The following is a 17511-nucleotide window of genomic DNA, read 5'->3' on the forward strand; positions in this document are numbered from 1 at the left end:
ATTCTCGCTGTAGTATTGTTGCTGCCGCCGCCATGTCGTATAGACGCTGTGTTTTTTTTGTGAAACTACTTTGTTTGGCCTTCCAAAAGAGGACGATATCCGCTTCGTCATGCCTGGAGCTGATCCGTGCTGGGCGCTGAGGAAATACATCAACTTTGCACTGTGGATCGCCGAATCGGCTTTCACCGTGGACAAAACGGCGTCCAGCCTGGGGTTGTCACATGTGGTTGCTGCAAGACCAAGGTACGCTCCTTCGTAGAATCCACCTGCCGCACCGTTCTCAAGCCGCCCGCCTCTGCTCACTATAGCTGGCCACAGCTCACTCTAAACCGTGACTCGCTCTAGGCCTCTGTTCACTCAAGGCTGCGGTGTGTGACGTTGTTCCATTGAGAAAGCAGAACTACTTTGTTTTTGCCTTCCAAAAGAAAACACGGCTAGAAATCATGTTTATATCACGTTTATAATGGGTTTTATGTTTTTGTCTTGTCACTCCGGCCGGACAAGGCATCACAATATGTTAAGAGGCTTAACATTTCCGTTTCACGCTTGAGGCATTCAGCCAATCACAACGTGATGGATAGCTGGCCAATCACAGCACACCTCGCTTTTCAGAGAGATGAGCCATGTGAAAATCTACGCGTTTCAGAAGGTGGGGCATAGAGGAGAAACATTTATGTTTAGTATGTGGAAAATAATGTGGTTTTTTTTTTTTTTACCTTAAACCGCATATACATATTTCATTACACCAAATACACAAAATAATGTTCTTTTTAGCAGCATCATATGACCCCTTTAAGACTGAGAAACTGATAGAATTTTACAAGTTTATTTACCAAGTCACATTAACAATCCTTATCAATCTACATATTTCAAAACAAACAAAAATGTGCAAAACTGTAAAAGTGGTTTATATGTCTTTTTTAACAATCAGGCCAGTGGTTGGATATGCATTTGTTTATTTATTGAATGCATAATTATATTCATAATGGTTTTATTTTGTTTAGTAAAATCAACCTCTAAAATGTTTTCCTGTTCTCATCTGGCACATTCTCAGGAGGACATATATCGGTCTGAAGCTGGTGGAATGGCTGATGGATCATTGTGAATTTATCAGGAACAGGACAATAGCTTCCAAAATCTGGAACATTCTCCTGGACTTGGGCATTCTGCTTTCAGGTGCATAGATATACTGTTACTCAGAATGATTGGATTGGAGGCACAAGCAGATGCTGTAGAGTTTGGATGATTTATTGATTATATTATAAGCCTTGCTCCCTATGAGGTGCATGAGCAGAAAATAAATTTTACATAAGCTTTGTCTTGACTGCTTTGTGTCAGATGTTTAACCCTGTTGTTCCCCTGTTGTGTCCAGTGGAGCAGAACAATGTATTTGAGGACTCCAGGTCTTTGTACCAGTTCACCTTTGTGGAATGTGAGGCCCAGAGCTGTGATTTCAGAAATAAGGTCAACTGGCCAGGTGCAGTACATCTGCTGCTACAGCTGGTCCCATACGTGCAGCTTCGCAGTGGAACCCAAAAGCAGTGAGCACATGTTTACACGTGTTTTTCTTAGGTTGAAGGTCATTAACTATCCTTGTCCCACAAGATTGTAAAACATAATAGCTTTTAATTTACCATCTAGTTCTAACAGAACGTGCCTAGACCCGACAACAACTATTACTGATTACCTTAGCACAGCTACACATATACAAAAGAGGTTTTTAATTACTTGTCTGTTGTGATTATTTACCCCTTGGATTGTTTTTCTTGGCTTGGGATCAAAAAGATCCAGTCCTCTCCCAGTGGACCTCAACTGGAGGTCTGGATTGGGCGAAATTCAGAACAGTAAGAATTGGCTCTGTTTCAGTCCATGAGTGTTTGAAGTGAATTGGAGTTTGAATTAGAGTGACATGAAGTGGAATTTAATAAATGGGGTTATGCACAATAAACGTCTTTTACGAATTCTCTTATTAAGAAAAAGGGTTTTGTTGTTTTTAGTTTTTGTGTTTTTTTGTGTGTTTTTTTTTATAAGGAGTTGTTTTACTTTCAAGATGCCTTTTTGTTTTTCTTCTTCTTCTCACTAACATTCGGATATTTAAATGAAATAAAACGGCGACGATGAAAACAACTAGCTAGGTTAGCTGATTACCAAATGTAGCTTGATGCTATTGTTAGTGCTAATGCAGCTACATAACAGGTGCGGTTTTTCTTCATAATGCATTTTGTCATAATAATTCACGTAAGGCCATAAGAAAATGTTTGTTGTATTTTTATAGTAAGACTTTTGATAATAGTTGGGTAAATGTATACTGGGATTGAAGCGATGTGGCTTGGTAAACCTTGAAATACCAGAACAAAGGCTAATAATGGTGGAATAAAAACAAAAGAATAATGATAAAAGAATAATGCGGATAATGTCTCGTTTCGTAAGAACAATAGAATCATGAATGAGGCTGTTTGCAGAACCAAACATGAGAAGACAGCACACAGGAAAGTTTACAGGGGCCATAAATCAATTTTATTAGCCTTTTATTAGCCTTCTCTAAAAACACACGACATGGCCTTAGAAAATGCTTCATAAAATTCACAGTTTTACAGATTATATTATGAATTTTCAAATGAAGCATTAGTAGACTTGTGGCTTTAGTTTCATTATGTTTCTAAAATCATATCCTACATCAACATTTTTTTTTTTATACATTTAAAACATACAAACAATACATTTACATTATTTTTGTTTTCATGTCTGAGCCCTGCTGAAAAAAACAGCATATGCTGGTTAGGTATGTTTTGACGCTGGGATGCTGGTTTATGCTGGTACTTTACTGAATCCATGAAAATCCATGAATAATACCACATTGATGATTTTTTTGCCAACAAGTGGCTAGAAGGGACTAAAAGTGTTATGTGGAACATATAATGCCAAACTGGAAAAGTAATCCACTCACTAGTCCACTTTTACAACTAGTCTAACTCAGTCTTTCCAAGCTGTAGATTTGAAGCTTAATGGTGGTGACATTGAAGTCATGCGACCGTAGTGTAGTTTGTTTTAGCCTGCATTTAGCTTTTTATTTCTGGTGATTGTATTATTTAGGCTTCAAAATTCATACAAGATGTTCTCATTTTCTGCAAAAATCCTAAAAGGAATGGAAAAATCCTATTGGCTTTCTGTCAAGGGATCAGGAACTGTCTCTTTAAGACACAAATTGCAATAGGCAAATGGGGCTTGGCATGATCTGTGAACCATGTTTTACAAAACCAATGACCTGTAATATGGACAGCTTGTAGATGATTATAGGGCTTGTAGAAAGTGTAATGTACAGTCATCATTCAGGATCTCTCCATGAGCATACTAATGTAGTAATGTCAGCTGCAGTGTCAGCCTTCACCAACAGATTTCTATGTGAGAGTACGGCTCTATGAGTGCAGGACAGATGAATGAATTTGCTCCAGGCTCTGTCTGTCTCACTTTCAGATATTCAGACATAGTCAACCTGTTCCGAGTGTCCCCCACTGCACAGCACTCTCCTTTTGACCTTTCACTTGTCTGTCAAAGCATAATTTGTTAAAGTGTTTGTATTTTTCCCTTGTCTATCCGTCTGTTTTCTCACTGCCTCTACACTTCTGTACTTTCTGTTTCTGCTATTAGGCTTTGTTGTTGTTTTTATAACCTCTTCCAAAAGTTTTGAAACATTATTGATAACTCCACAAGGAGATTTAAAAGTTTAAAAGTTTTCGGTGTAATTATAGCTATCTTTAAAACTAAAAATTTATTAAAAATAATCTTTTTTTTTTTTTTTTTTTTTTTTTTAATGCAAAATAATTGCAATACTCTGGCAAACCGCTATAGATTTGGTGTCACTATAGAACCGTTGAATGCAATTTACAGGTTTCATAGGAAGAGAATGATGTACGCCAAATGAGTCATTTTAGAAATCGAATTTTAATTTCTTTAATGGTTGCGGATGATGTGGCTCAACACAAATGTCATGACATGTGAAATAAGAGCTCATGTTTTAAAGAAGAGTGTCTTGATTAAGTGGTAAAAATAGCGGATTATGGGCACAGAACGTTAAGAAAACTCAGAGACATTTACAGTCACACACAGGTGTAGTAGTGTGCAAAATCTAGTCCATGGGATGTTTTAGATAACTAAAAGAATTCACATGTTCACGTTCTTTGAAAATAGTTATCGAAAATATTAGTTCTTTTTTTTTTTTTTTTTTTTTTTTTATTATATCATATTATTGACCCTTTAAAAGGGCATTCATGAGCAATAACTGCTTCATTTTTTCATATTAGTTATATTATATTGTATTACATTATATTTCATATTATTTCATATTAGTTATATTATAAAGAGTTTATTTTTATTTTATTATTTTTTTATTATTGTTTTTTTTTTTTTTTTATTGGTGTTTTGGAACGTTCTCACAACTTTTATTAGTATTTTTTTTTATTTATCATTATTACACTCTTAAAAATAATGAAGGGAAAAGTAAAAATCTCTATTAAAAAATCAAATTAACTATAAACAGCACATTAAAGTTAAAAGTTTCACACTTTTCGTGTGTATGCACAGGTCTGGTATAAAGAATGTTTTTGCTCAGGTGGCCAAAACGTCTGCCCAATAGAGAAAGGTTTTGCTCAGCAAGAAAAACATTGTTTGTGAGCCACAAAGAATCATGCAGCTCTGGCCTCACTCGCCCAGATCAATGACATTTAGCACTTTGGTAAACAGTACATAAGCAGGGGGTCAATGGATGTAAATGGAAGTTGAGCTATAGGTCGTGTCCTTCTGCATCATTTCCTGTCTGCTGAAAAAGTCGGTCAGGTTCTGTCCTAATGGCTTTGTCTAGGCAGGATGTCCATCTTTAGTGATATCAGACCTGTTTTTTTAGGTCCCTCTGTCTGCACCTCCATATGACCTGATTAAGCTATTGTGATTTGGGACATTATTTTGGAGTTTTGCTTGTGTTCTAGCCAGCACAGTCACAGCACAGTGTTAACAAGCTCTCTGTTGTCTAAAATTGTAAATGTTTGTGTTTTTAACAGTTCAGTGTGACAGTAAAAGATTGTTTTTTGCCTTAGAGTGATGTTGCCAGATGGTCATACTAAGAAACTCTTGGTATTCGTGTTTCATGTGATTTTGAGAATTGTTTATACCATGCAGTAAAAGGTATTAACACATTTTCCTTGAACCTTGTGAGTGTACACATCTTATTATTATTATTTTATTTAAATGATATATTACTCTTCAAAAACAGGAATAATGTGTAATATTATTAGTTTAAAATAACTTCTATTTGAAAATGTTTTAAATAAAAAATGCAGAATTATATTTTATAATGTATTCCTATTAACTATAACTCCAGTCTTCAGTGTCATATGATCCTTCAGGAATCATCCTAATATGCTAATTTAGTGCCCAAGAAACATTTATTCTTATTATTTATTATTAATGTTGAACTGTTGTGCTGCTTAATATTTTTTGGTGGAAACCATGGTAATTTTTTTCAGTATTCTTTGAAGAAAAAAAAATATATAAAAACATCTAAACTTTATGACCTGAATTAATTAACCTTGTTTTGTTGTTGTTGTTGTTGTTGTTTTCATAAAAATTTCAAATTATCTGACATTTTAAGGCTCATTAACCTTGACACACACTTATAAGGATCTGCATGGGTTCTCTCTGTATTTTTTTTATATTTTTTTCTGTGTGTTGTTTATATATATATTTTTTTTTTTTTTTGCATTTTGGTTATATTATGAGTTTAGTTTTTCAAATATATAATAAAAAAAAAATAAAAGTTTTAGTTTAATTTTTTATCTATTTTTTTTTATATAAGTTTTAATTTTATTTTAGTGAGGCCTTTTTTTTTTTTCTTTATTATGATATCAGGACAGTTGTATAATCCTGAGAGTACTTTATAGTCCCCCAAAATTAAACTATACACTTCTGTCATTGTATGTACAAATGTCATTTTTTAAATACAGATAAAAGAGAACACAACATGCTATGATGACTTAGATTACATTGTGTTTTATGTTTTCTATAGCTATAAAGGAGATGCACAGAAAACATCTGATGTTTGTAATCCAGTTCTTCAAATGAGAGCTTTGGAGCATCTCACCTCAACGGTAAGGAGATATTCATTTTATCTATTGGGCACCTCAACGGTAAGAAAGCTATGTCATTTTCTGTTGGGTAACATGTGAGTGTATACATCCAGTAAGACCAGTTTCACACCTAAACATACATCTAGTGTACAGCTAGTGAACCTGTCTTTGTCTGTGTCTTTTACCCACAAAATACAAAAGGTTTAGTACAGAGCATTTTTACTTGCACAGAAGCCCTGTTACACCTGCGCTCTGTCCGTCTGAGAGCCAGCAGCTCTGCTTTAAAGACTGAATCAGTACATTACTGTGGCCATGCGGCATGTGCTTAGCTTCCAGCTATTAAGGTAATGTTGCAGAACCTCTCCTCAAGGTGGCCTGTGCACCTGCAGTCACCTTGGCAACAGAAATATAAGGCCACCTCCTGTGATTCAGTGAGGGTCACCATTTGCATCGGACACCCTGGGGAACTGATGATGCTCGCTATAAATTTCTCCTGAACCTTTGTATTGCTGTGTTCAGCTGAGCAGTTGAGATGCCCAGTTTGATGGCTTAATCAATGGACTGGATCTTTAGCTTGTGGTGGTGTTTAGGCCACATCTATGCATAATCAGTAACTGTAGGTTTTAAAGCAAGAAATAATAGTAAAATCAACTTAGCAAAAGTGTAATTTGTGGAAATGTACACCAGAAGTTTGCCATATGGGGTTCGACAGAATATTATATTTATGTAAAGTTTAAGATGCTTTTTTTCTGATAAATGCTGTTATTTTGAATATTTTTTTTTTTTTTAGTACAGTACAGTACTCAGCTGTTTTCAACATTGATAATACTAGTACAATGATAATAGTAATTGATAATAGTAATAAATGTCACATGATCACAGTGGCACAGATCCCAGTCCAGCTCACTTTATCTTCAGCCTGAGCCTGTACACTCAGAACAGGGGCTGCCACAACGGACGGCCCTATAGGACATGCAGTTTTTATGGGCCACTAACCACAGTTAACACCTCCATTACACACCTGGTTTACTAATGCACAGACCTCCCATGGTCAGACAGCCGATGGACCTCCCCTCATAAGTGATTGATATTTCCTTTCAGACGCTTGATGGATTGGATACATTTGTATTCATAATATGCCGTGTGCTGTGGGATTGCAGTGTAGAGTCTCTACCTCAGAACACACAGATTTGGAAAGAGTGCAGTCACAAATAGATCACTTGAAAGTTTTGAGCTAAGTTTTTATGGATCCTCAAAGGAATTATACGACAGTTGGGAAATCAAAGGCAGTCATGCTAAAAGAATAACAGGGTTTCCGTGGGTCCATAAAAAGTCTTAAATTCAAATATCAAATTTAAGGCCATAAAAAGTCTTAAATGATACAAAGTCTTAATTATGACTTAAATTTGGGAATGGAAAGACAAGAGTTGCAATGTGGATTAATAATATTACTTGATTGATATTAAAGGGGTAATTCACCCAAAAATTTAAATTACCCCATGATCATGACCTCATGAGTAAAGACCCCCTGTAGCGAATCAATGCGTTTTTGTCAGAAAAAAATATGAAGAGTTCATTTGCAAAAACCGATAAACAGCACTTTCAAAAAAATGATTGCCGTGCATTATTCTCCACATATAGCGTGATCTGAACCTTAAACATGTTTGGTCAAAAAAGCCAGTTTTGTCCACTTTCAAGGCATCGCGAGTTCCCGTTTTACTGCAGAAGCCGACAAGCGCCCCTGTTGTATTTGAACAGAAGCCAACAAGTCCATTTTAGTGAATCAGATTCAACTTGATGAACGTGTGATATAACAACGTTTGTCAGGCATCTACATTGTCATCTGAGGAGATTACAAAGATTAAACTTGTTTAAAAGTGTTTTTTTTTTTAAACTCTAAAACATGAAATGTGGAGTTATCTGCTTTTGCTAAAAAACAAACGTTTAATATTAAAGTTTGTAAATTACCTCTAATTTGTTATTATTACTTAATCAAAACAACCCTACTGCAGTTTAATTGATATTACTTCGAATGCGCAATAAAAAAGTTATTTCTTAAAATTAAGTTATCGTTTTTTGCAAATGAACTCTTCATATCTATATTTAAAACTTTATAAAACCATAATCTCTAGCTTCCCCTAATTGTCCTATGCACGTTAATTTCGGGCAGATGACGTCCCTTATGAAAAAGAAGTTTATTCAAGTGTGCTATTAGTATACTCCTTTAAACTAAAAATAGGAATGTATGCTTTTAGTTTACTTTTTATGTACTTCTCAGAAATGGGCTTTATGTACTCCTCAGAAATATACTTAAAATGACATTTAAGTATACTTGACTTATACTTACAAATTTACATAAGTCTAAATACATTCAAACTATACTTGTGCTCCTAGAATCCGTGTTTTCATTGTTATACGGTAGAGGGCGCTAGTACACATCTTCTGTACTGAATTTCCAAAAAAAACACAAGTGAAGAAAAAGAAACAACAGATACTAACACATGTAATCTAACACGATCATCTGACATGAAACAGCATTAAAACTGTAATGTTATAGAATAAAATGTCGACCCACCTGCCCACTGCCATTATAAAGCTTGGAAAAGCCAGGACATTTTTTAATATAACTCAAATTGGATTTGTCTGAAAGAAGAAAGTCATATACACCTTCTGTAGGATACCTTGAGGATGAGTAAATCATGGGCTAATTGATGGGTGACCTATCTCTTTAATGTTTAAAATAATAATTGATACTTTTGACTCATCCATTTTCTTAAAAATGGTTTAAAGGCTGAAATGTGAAGTTTATCATTTTATAAAACTTTTTGTTTTGTGAAAACATGCATCTGATCCATTTTCTTAAAAATGGTTTAAAGGCTGAAATGTGAAGTTTTTTCATAGACATTGCCGTACCTCACTCATATGGCATTCATTTTATTTGTCCAGGTCTTAAAAAACCTTAAATTTGAGTTTGAAAATCCTGCAGATACCTTGTATGCTGTCTTTTTTATCCGCCTGCTAAAAAAGAACTAACCATATACAATTAATTTATCTTTTAATAGGTGCAGAATGAACTGTTGGCAGCTCTGGCTCGCAAGGCACAGATTAAATCAGGTAAGAATTATTCTGTGTTACAGGCTTTGAGTGGCTTTTTTAAATAGGCCCTTAAAAGTGCCTGATCATTTACCAGTGTTCAATTATCAGCATTATCTCTGAGGAAATGTTTGGGTGTGTGAAATAATCTACAGTAAGACAATAAAGCACGAATACACGAATGATGTATAAATCACTTTTCTTTTTTTTTCTTTTTTTTATAAATTAGCACCTTGAGAAGGACACTGTGTTCAGTGGAAGCATGGAGTTAGTAGGGAAAAGAAATACAGGCAAAAAGTCAAATGAGAGGAAGCAGTGCCTCCATATCACTGTGACTGGCCGATTACCCTGTCAGTGTAATAATGCCTGCCTATCATGTTCATAACTGGTCTAGAAATCCACATGAATGGGTCAAACTAGTGGAAATAAACAGTTATTGCAGTCAGTTATACTATAAATGGAATTATTGCTATACAATATTATGTAATTTAATTTTTTTTTTTTTTTTTTTTTTATAGTGTAAGTTCAGAAGTGTTCCACATGAACTGGAATATGAATCCTGCTCTAAAGAAAAGCACAAAGCCAGACAGTCCATCACACTCCACTGGTTCTCAGCTGTAAATTTCTTGTTTTCCAGTGATGGAGGAGAGCAGTCCACAGCAGGATACTAACACCCCAGGATCCTCTCCCAGTCCTGCTGCGTGTAAGGTAATGAGAAAACAGACTCTAAGGCAACAGGCTTAACATTGAAAGTGTGTGTATCTGCTGGTGTGCATGTATGTTTTGCTGAGCTCAACAGCTGTCCAGGTTGTCCAGGGCTGTCCATATGTCCCCTGATTGAGCAGCGCTTTCCCGCAGCTCAGTCATCAGTAGAAAGCCCTTGAACTGGCAGAAAGAGAAAGAGCCTGTGATTGGAGATAGATGGATACTCTATACTGTGTGTCAGGACAGAGCCTTGTGCCTGACTGTGAGGCTCTCAGCTTTTCCACAGTGCGGTTTGATAGCTGATGGTTCACTGCAGCACATCTGACGGGACTGTGATCAAGACAGTTAAATAGCAGAGCTTCACAAGGACAAATGATGTTTCAAAGGCAGCGCTGTACAGATTGTAACATATACACCATCTTATCAGAGTACTATAAACTGGTGTTTCGCAAACAGTTTTGCTTCAGCTTGTTTGCTTCAAGCAGTGACCCAACACAGAACCAAAATTGTTTATCGTACAAATGTAAACAAAAGTCTTTAAAACCAAACACTGAAATTTAGTAGTATTACCATGAACTGCTTGGATACAAAAATATGCAAAATTATTAATATGATATGGGCTGAATAGGAAAACGGCACAGATTTTTGGCTGCTATAAACAATAATTTGACTAACATTAGATACCAGTTTTGAGGACAACAACAACAAAAAGAATGCTTAGTCCAGTATACATGATTGAAATGACACAAAACATCATGTACACAAAATTGAATAATTTAACAAATGTAGGCCTATTATGAACCATTGTGATAAAGAAATTATGGCTAGAGGTATTGTTTTTTGTTGTTGTTGTTGTTGTTTTCAATAGGTATGCGAACTGAAAAAAACAGGCCAGAAATTGTGTTTTTGTTTTTCAGTAGGTAGGCCAACTAAAATAAATTTTCGCCAGTAATTGTTTTTTTTTTTTTTTGGTCAATAGGTATATCAACTGGATGTATTATAGGGTCCCATGATCATTTGACCCTGAACAAGAAATAGAAAACTGTCAACTTTAGTTTCTTGATTGACTCACAAATTTTCAATCTATAGGTGCGTCCCAATTTGCATGGCTATGCACTGTTCTTTACCAGTAGTATATATAGTGTAAGTATTGTATTTACTTTAAATTCCAAAAAGAAAAAGTGCACTTCAAATTAGCACTTATTTACTTCAAATGATGCACTAATTTAACAGAAAAAAAAACAAAAAAAAAAAAAAAAATTAAGTATTGTTTAACTATGCATGATTATGTGTTTAGTTACATTGGCATTGTATTTGACCCTGTCAGAACATGCCTGCTACAACCAATTTTTGCATCATGACCCACCAGATGAAAACTGCTGCTGTAACCTGGACTTAGTTTTTGACATGCAGCATGCAGCAAGTTATTTCCTGTCTTATTGAATGAAAAATGCTCCATTAGCCTTATTGTATTTGAGGGATCTCATCGATATTTGTTTTGTCATGTTGATTATGTTATCTCAATAGCTTATCATTTTGGCTTTTTCTGGTAATTCCCTCTTATTAGGTTTATGCAATTAGTATAGTTCAATCTAACCTTCCATTGTTTTCTATATTCATTGCTACACTGCAGTGCTGAAGAATGTCAGGGTCTTTGCTTGTGTCGAATTTGTCTAGCATGAGGTTTGATTCCTTATATAGCCAGCTGAGTTGATATGGAAATACTTGAGTGTGTTCAAGACAAATTCCTCTCCCCTTCTCTTACTTCAGAGAATGAGGCCACAGGTTTCTTCTTTGGACGTGTAGTGTTTTCCATTGTGTTTAAATGGAGCAGGAAATCTAAATAGGATACATGCTCGATTGCTGCATTTATATTCTAGGCTTCTGTTTAGTTACTATTTAGGTTATTCCAGATGCACCTTATGTGCATTTGGCTGATCTGTGTGTTATTCTGCAGTTTTGAGGGGAGCTGACTTCATATATCCACTAAAATTATCATAAAATAAATTGCAAAAAAGTTTAGTGATTTGTTAGAAATTGGATCATTTGCAATACTGCACTTTAAATATTTGAAAACTTTTGTCCACAATATGAATGTCATGTGATGCAAAAGATAAGTCATATGGTTCAACCAAAATGCAAAAAAAAAAAAAAAAATGAAAAAAAAAAAAAAAAACGAAATTAAATCATAAAGAGGACTAATATATATTTTAGGGGTTGAATGACTTCTGATTTTTTACAGTCGACTCTTATGTGAGTCAGGCCGAAGTCGACTAGTCACTGATGACGTCATTAATGAACAAATAAGAGCTGTGACAAACCCCTCGTGCACAGCTATGGCATATGACACAGCGCTGCCCACATGGCTATTGCTCCTATAACAGCTAATTTTTATCAGTTCTTTTGCCTTTGGGTCGTTTTATTTCTCACAGATTTCGGCTCATTCTAAATCAGATACAGATAAAGTAGCACAGTAAAGATTACATTTATGTGAATGCATTAGTGAGAGCGATTGCATGTGTGAATTAATTCTACATGGCAGCATCTCTCTAGTAGTAGTGACGCAGTGGGATTTAGTTATTAAGAAATACATGCTTGAACTTTTCAGTTTCTAAGCTGTTTTATCGTGAAATTACAGAACAGCATTGACAGTAAATTTCTGCACTGAATGATTCTGTGCGCTCGATATTTGCGCGTGACGTACGAGCTACTGCCTGTAGCCTATGTGTGTGCGTTACAGTGATAATACAGAAATGATTTTAGTTTTGTGATTGATGTTAATTTGATTTTTTATTTATTTTTAAAAATATTGTTTGGCATTTTACTTCACATGATGGGTAAACCTGCCTTCCTAGACCCCATGCTGACCATTCTGCCCGATTTCTGGAGATTGCTATACTTCCTATTCAGGATTGGAGGGACTGCCAGATGTTTCCTGGACGCCCCCACCCTGGCTACGTGCGTAAGATCGAGAGAGAGAGAAAGATAGAGAGAGGCAAAGGAAAGAAAAAAGTCAGGTTCACTCTCCCCCTCAGGCAACACTGTCTCTAAGGCTTCACTTTTTGAAGCTTTCCTCCTGAGCGTCTGTGCGCGTCTGGAGCTCACTTAACCCTCAGGACTAGCGTGACCATCTCAGCTAACTCACAGTCAGGGGCTTTCAGTCTCACCTGAGCAAAGACGGCAAGACGGGCTGTCAAACTCTCAGTGACTTTGAGAGCTCCCTGTTCGTGTGTGCTGCAGTCTCATGGCGTGGGACTGTGGCCTGAGGTATGTGTTTTCTGTGTCCCCTGCACTGCAGCAGGGCCCTGGAACTGTTACATGCGATAGAGAGGATATCAGCCGATTGGAGATGGTCCAGAGACTGGCCAAGGACGGATGCCGCCTTCTACACAGCCCGCTAAGAGCTACCGAAAAACCTACTGAGGTGAGGTGCAAACTAACATTCATGTATGTGTGTGTGTCAATTCACATACACAATATTATTATCATTGGTTGTTTCTTCAACTCTGGGCTCTTTTGGAAACTGCAGAAACAGGGCCTTATTTTTCTGGACCAGCAAATATAATTTCTGACACAGTATTGTTCCAATTTGAGATGTGGCATTTTAGAATAAAAAGCCAAACTCTGTTGTTTAGCCAAACCTAATTTCATAGCTAGCATTTTATACAGTATATCCAAAAAAATTAATAAACACATGACTTAAATACAATTAAATATTATTTTACACTTTTTTATCATTTGACAAAATTACATCTTTATTTAAAAAATAATAATAATAATAATTGTAGGTTCTGGTGGAAATGATGCCACAATAAATTGATAAAAAACAAGATATTTTTTTTGAGTAGTTCTTACATAATAAATATTGAAATGTTTTATATTTCACTTTTTTACATATATTATTCTGTTTTAAAAATGTAATGATTCCTTTTTTTATGGATTCTCATATTTTAAGATCTAGGTCTGTAATGAGGGAAAAATAAAAATACAAAATGTACCCAAAAGAAAGAAAAAAAAACTAATAATAATAACAATAATAATAAAAATTGCATTCGAAAAGTAACAAAAATAAAATAATGAAATTCAATTTAAAAAATTATAATACAAAAAGGAAGATCTTGGTAAAAAAATTTCAAGACTTTGATAAAACTTATATATATGTGAGTAGACGTAAAAATCCCCATAGTTGAAAAAACACCCTATTATGAAAACATAATGGTTTATATATCTAATATCGTGTGTATGCTGTTTTTGTTTTTTTGTTTGAATTTTTATTTGTTATTTGTTGAGGGTTGATATTATCTTTATTTAAATGAGAAGTCATTGTTTGACGTCACTTTTTTATCAGTGAATCTGTATTCAGCTCTGAAGCTAGTGCAGGAGAAATTTTCTAAAACCAAAAAGGGCACCAATCTCATGCTAGTCTCTGATTGGTTGATCTCACAATAGTCCCGGTTTGCCTCTTCCTGATAGTGGGCCGCCACTCACAATGACAGGAAGAGTTGACTTGAGCTCTGTAAGGTTGCTGGCCACCAGTCACTGCTCTTTCACTGGGTGGCATATTTCTTTGACCTTTCTGAAACAAAAGTAGAATTGTCCTTAATTTGACTTGTAACCATCATAAGTTAATTTAAGACAAGCCACATTGTCGTCATGTATTGTCATATTCAAATCGTTTTTGAGTTTCAGAAAATGTCACAGTATTTGAGGCTGGGCCTCGGGAGTTTTCTGCTGTCAGGATTGGCTGTATTCACACTGTATTCAAAATCAAAAAGATTTTATTGTTGTGACAAGAAGAGAACAAACAGTGATTTATACTGATCTGATCTGGCCTAAATAAGGGACCTGCATACAGTATAAAATTAAGTACTTAAAGCAGATTTTCTTCCAAGTTTTCTAGTAAAAACGTCTAAATATCCTTAAATATATATGAAAATATATAAAGCAAATTTGCATTTTAAGAGATTTTAAGATTTGCTTTAAGACTTTTGAATTTAAGATTTTGGAATAAAAATCAAGTTCATTTTGCACATTTAGACAAACAGTAGAACTTTTTCAATTATTTGTGCATAATTGAATTAATATTCATGTGATATAAAAATTAATTAGATGGTGCCACACCTCAACACTTCTTTTTTTTTTAAACTGACACCCATGAATGAAATTATGCATATATTTTAACTCCAATTCTAAAATAGCATGAGGTCTGCTGTTTGTTTAAGAAACCCTTTTACAAGTGCATAATACACATTTTGCCTGTGCTCTGCTTTCATCCATGGTCTCAGTGATGTAATCTTTGGTATAGTTTGTGGAGCTTATTTGCAGTGGCAAGGACTTGGATAGAGTAATCTAAAGGTTTGAAGTAGAAGTACATGCTTTCATTGTCCTGGTCTGAAAGATAGCTTATGTGTTGGTTTTGTAGGGAACCAAATACATGAATTTAAACTAAATGTTATTCTGTTTTTATCAGTATGAAACTATGGGTCTGTATCCTAGGCACACATTTAATGTATTTTTAATGGAGAATAACTTTTGTTATAGTTTTTTGCTATGCTTTAATCTATTTGTAGTGGGCTTGGTTATAGATATTTATTACACGGCTCTGTGGAATACTTGATTCTGATTGGTCAGTCGCGACATTCCCGAGGTATGTTATCCCTCGATAACAACCTGTAAAAGCTAATAACACAGGCTCATCCAGGTAACAGCAGTCGGCGCTGTACTCTTGCTTGGACTATTTTTTTCTTGGTGGAAGCTTTACGTTTATTTAACTTATAAAATATTAAAACTCGATTCAAAATGGTGTACAATTATGTCATCCTGGTATCACAGACTCGCTCTTGTTTCATACAAACGCAGCTGCTGCCATTTTGCTACGATTGTTTTGTATGCTGTAATGGATTATAAGAGAACTAACAAACTGGTAAGGTTTTAAAACATTTTTGTCTTAATTCTTTTATTGCCTTAATTATTTTGTGTTGAAATGTTGTGTAATACGTGGTTTGACTGCACCGTTTCCCTTAAATGTCCGTCTAGTTTGAATTTGCCGCTTGCTCGCAACTGCTGTCTTCATGGAAGCTTTGCGTTCAAATATTTCAACTCAAATCAATATTTTGCATCTAATTATTTACTGATGTTGCAAGTAGCCGTGTAATAAGCGGGATAATGTACATCCAGCCGGTTGTTCTTGCAGAATAAATCCCGATAGGTTGATCAGGACTCTGACACGAAGCGTATCCTATATCCACGTAGCCCTTAGGAGCTATAAGTGAGATAGATGGAAAAAAAAAAATATATTATTTTTTTTTTTTTTTTTTTTTTATTCCAGTAGAAATTATGGAAGCCTTCACAAAGTAATATCAACAGACCAGGAAATTATTTAAAAAATCAGTGTCTTTTTGTCACTTTACATAAACACAGCACTGTTCCAGAGGCTTCTGCTCGTTGTTTCAGTGACTAAAGCATTTGCAGTTTACACAAGTGCACTCATGCAAGTTTCCATCATTTTTCGCAGTGTTTTTCATTTCCTTTTTCATTTTATAAGAGTACGTACAGTAGACCTAGATTTTTCAGAAAGTAATAACAAATTTAAGAAAGGGATGGATGAAACAGAAAGTTGCTCAAAGGTATAAGAACATTTTTAAGCTTCCTGAACCTTTCTCCACTAGACAGTTTATCCTTGTAATAATTAAAATGGCTTATATTGTATAATGGATAGATGGATAGTTTCTGACTACAATATGACATTTCCTGTGTGCTATAAAAAAACACTTCCTTGGGACCCCCTAAGAGGGCAACAGGCCAACAAGCTATGGCCACAGAATCAATAAATCATTGCAAGACCTCCATTTAGCACAAGCATCCACAGACTATTGAGAGTATGATCTGAGCTCAGGGGCTTTTGTTGCTTACTGTTACAAAGCAAAAATCTAAAGTGACAATGTAAAACAAATGTGCCACCAGGGTACTGTCACAGATATGTCGTCTAGTGACAGTCTTTGAGAAGAGTGGATTTAACAAATGCATTACAATTGTCTAACCCTCTCATATGCAGTATACTCTACTCTGCTGAGGTGATTGGTTTTGTAGCTTTTGACTGAAGCTTATAATAAGAGTGGCTCCTGTATAATCACAGACCTGGTCATCAAAGGCCAATCATGATTTATGCAGACACTTCAGAAGGGAACAGGGGAAGCAGGAGACCTTTTAGTGGGACTGTAGTAGTTTATCTCAAGTCAAAATTAACCTTTCTTTTGGAATATGACTCCTGCAGTCCTCAATTCAGTGAGATTATTTTGTTGTTTAATATTCCCGTTACCAAGAAATGTCAGCTCACTAAAGGGCATCTGCCTCCTAAACATTCTGAGTGAACTGGATTTTAAATTTGACTTCCAGAAATGTTTGCATGATTCTTGTTGGTGAAAGAGTTTACTGTCCTTATATGGTATGGGTCAAAAAAAGTGTGTCCATAATAATAATAATAATAAAAATCTTAAATATGTAGTATTTATATTCATGTTGGTTTCTTTTTCCAGAAAAGTGGAAAACTGAATCACTGTAATGTCACCATCAAGTAAAAAGTACTAACATATTT

General features: G+C 35.2%; 1 protein-coding gene across 2 annotated transcripts in view; it reads left to right on the top strand.

Moving 5' to 3' along the window:
* Positions 1–17511, top strand: part of LOC109070602 (rap guanine nucleotide exchange factor 5-like) — a 48433-nt gene that overhangs the window by 1364 nt on the left and 29558 nt on the right. Inside the window, exons 2-7 of one of the 2 annotated variants that reach the window (XM_042772292.1) lie at positions 1055–1176; positions 1373–1541; positions 6059–6140; positions 9182–9233; positions 9850–9920; positions 13216–13341. In XM_042772292.1, coding sequence (XP_042628226.1) covers positions 1092–1176; positions 1373–1541; positions 6059–6140; positions 9182–9233; positions 9850–9920; positions 13216–13341 — 585 coding nt within the window. In that variant the 5' untranslated portion in view covers positions 1055–1091. Of the gene's footprint in view, positions 1–1054; positions 1177–1372; positions 1542–6058; positions 6141–9181; positions 9234–9849; positions 9921–12752; positions 13342–17511 lie in introns of those variants that run through there. The other variant, XM_042772293.1, reaches the window with a different exon arrangement.

This window comes from Cyprinus carpio, chromosome A16, assembly GCF_018340385.1.
Source record: "Cyprinus carpio isolate SPL01 chromosome A16, ASM1834038v1, whole genome shotgun sequence".
Classification (NCBI taxonomy): domain Eukaryota; kingdom Metazoa; phylum Chordata; class Actinopteri; order Cypriniformes; family Cyprinidae; genus Cyprinus; species Cyprinus carpio.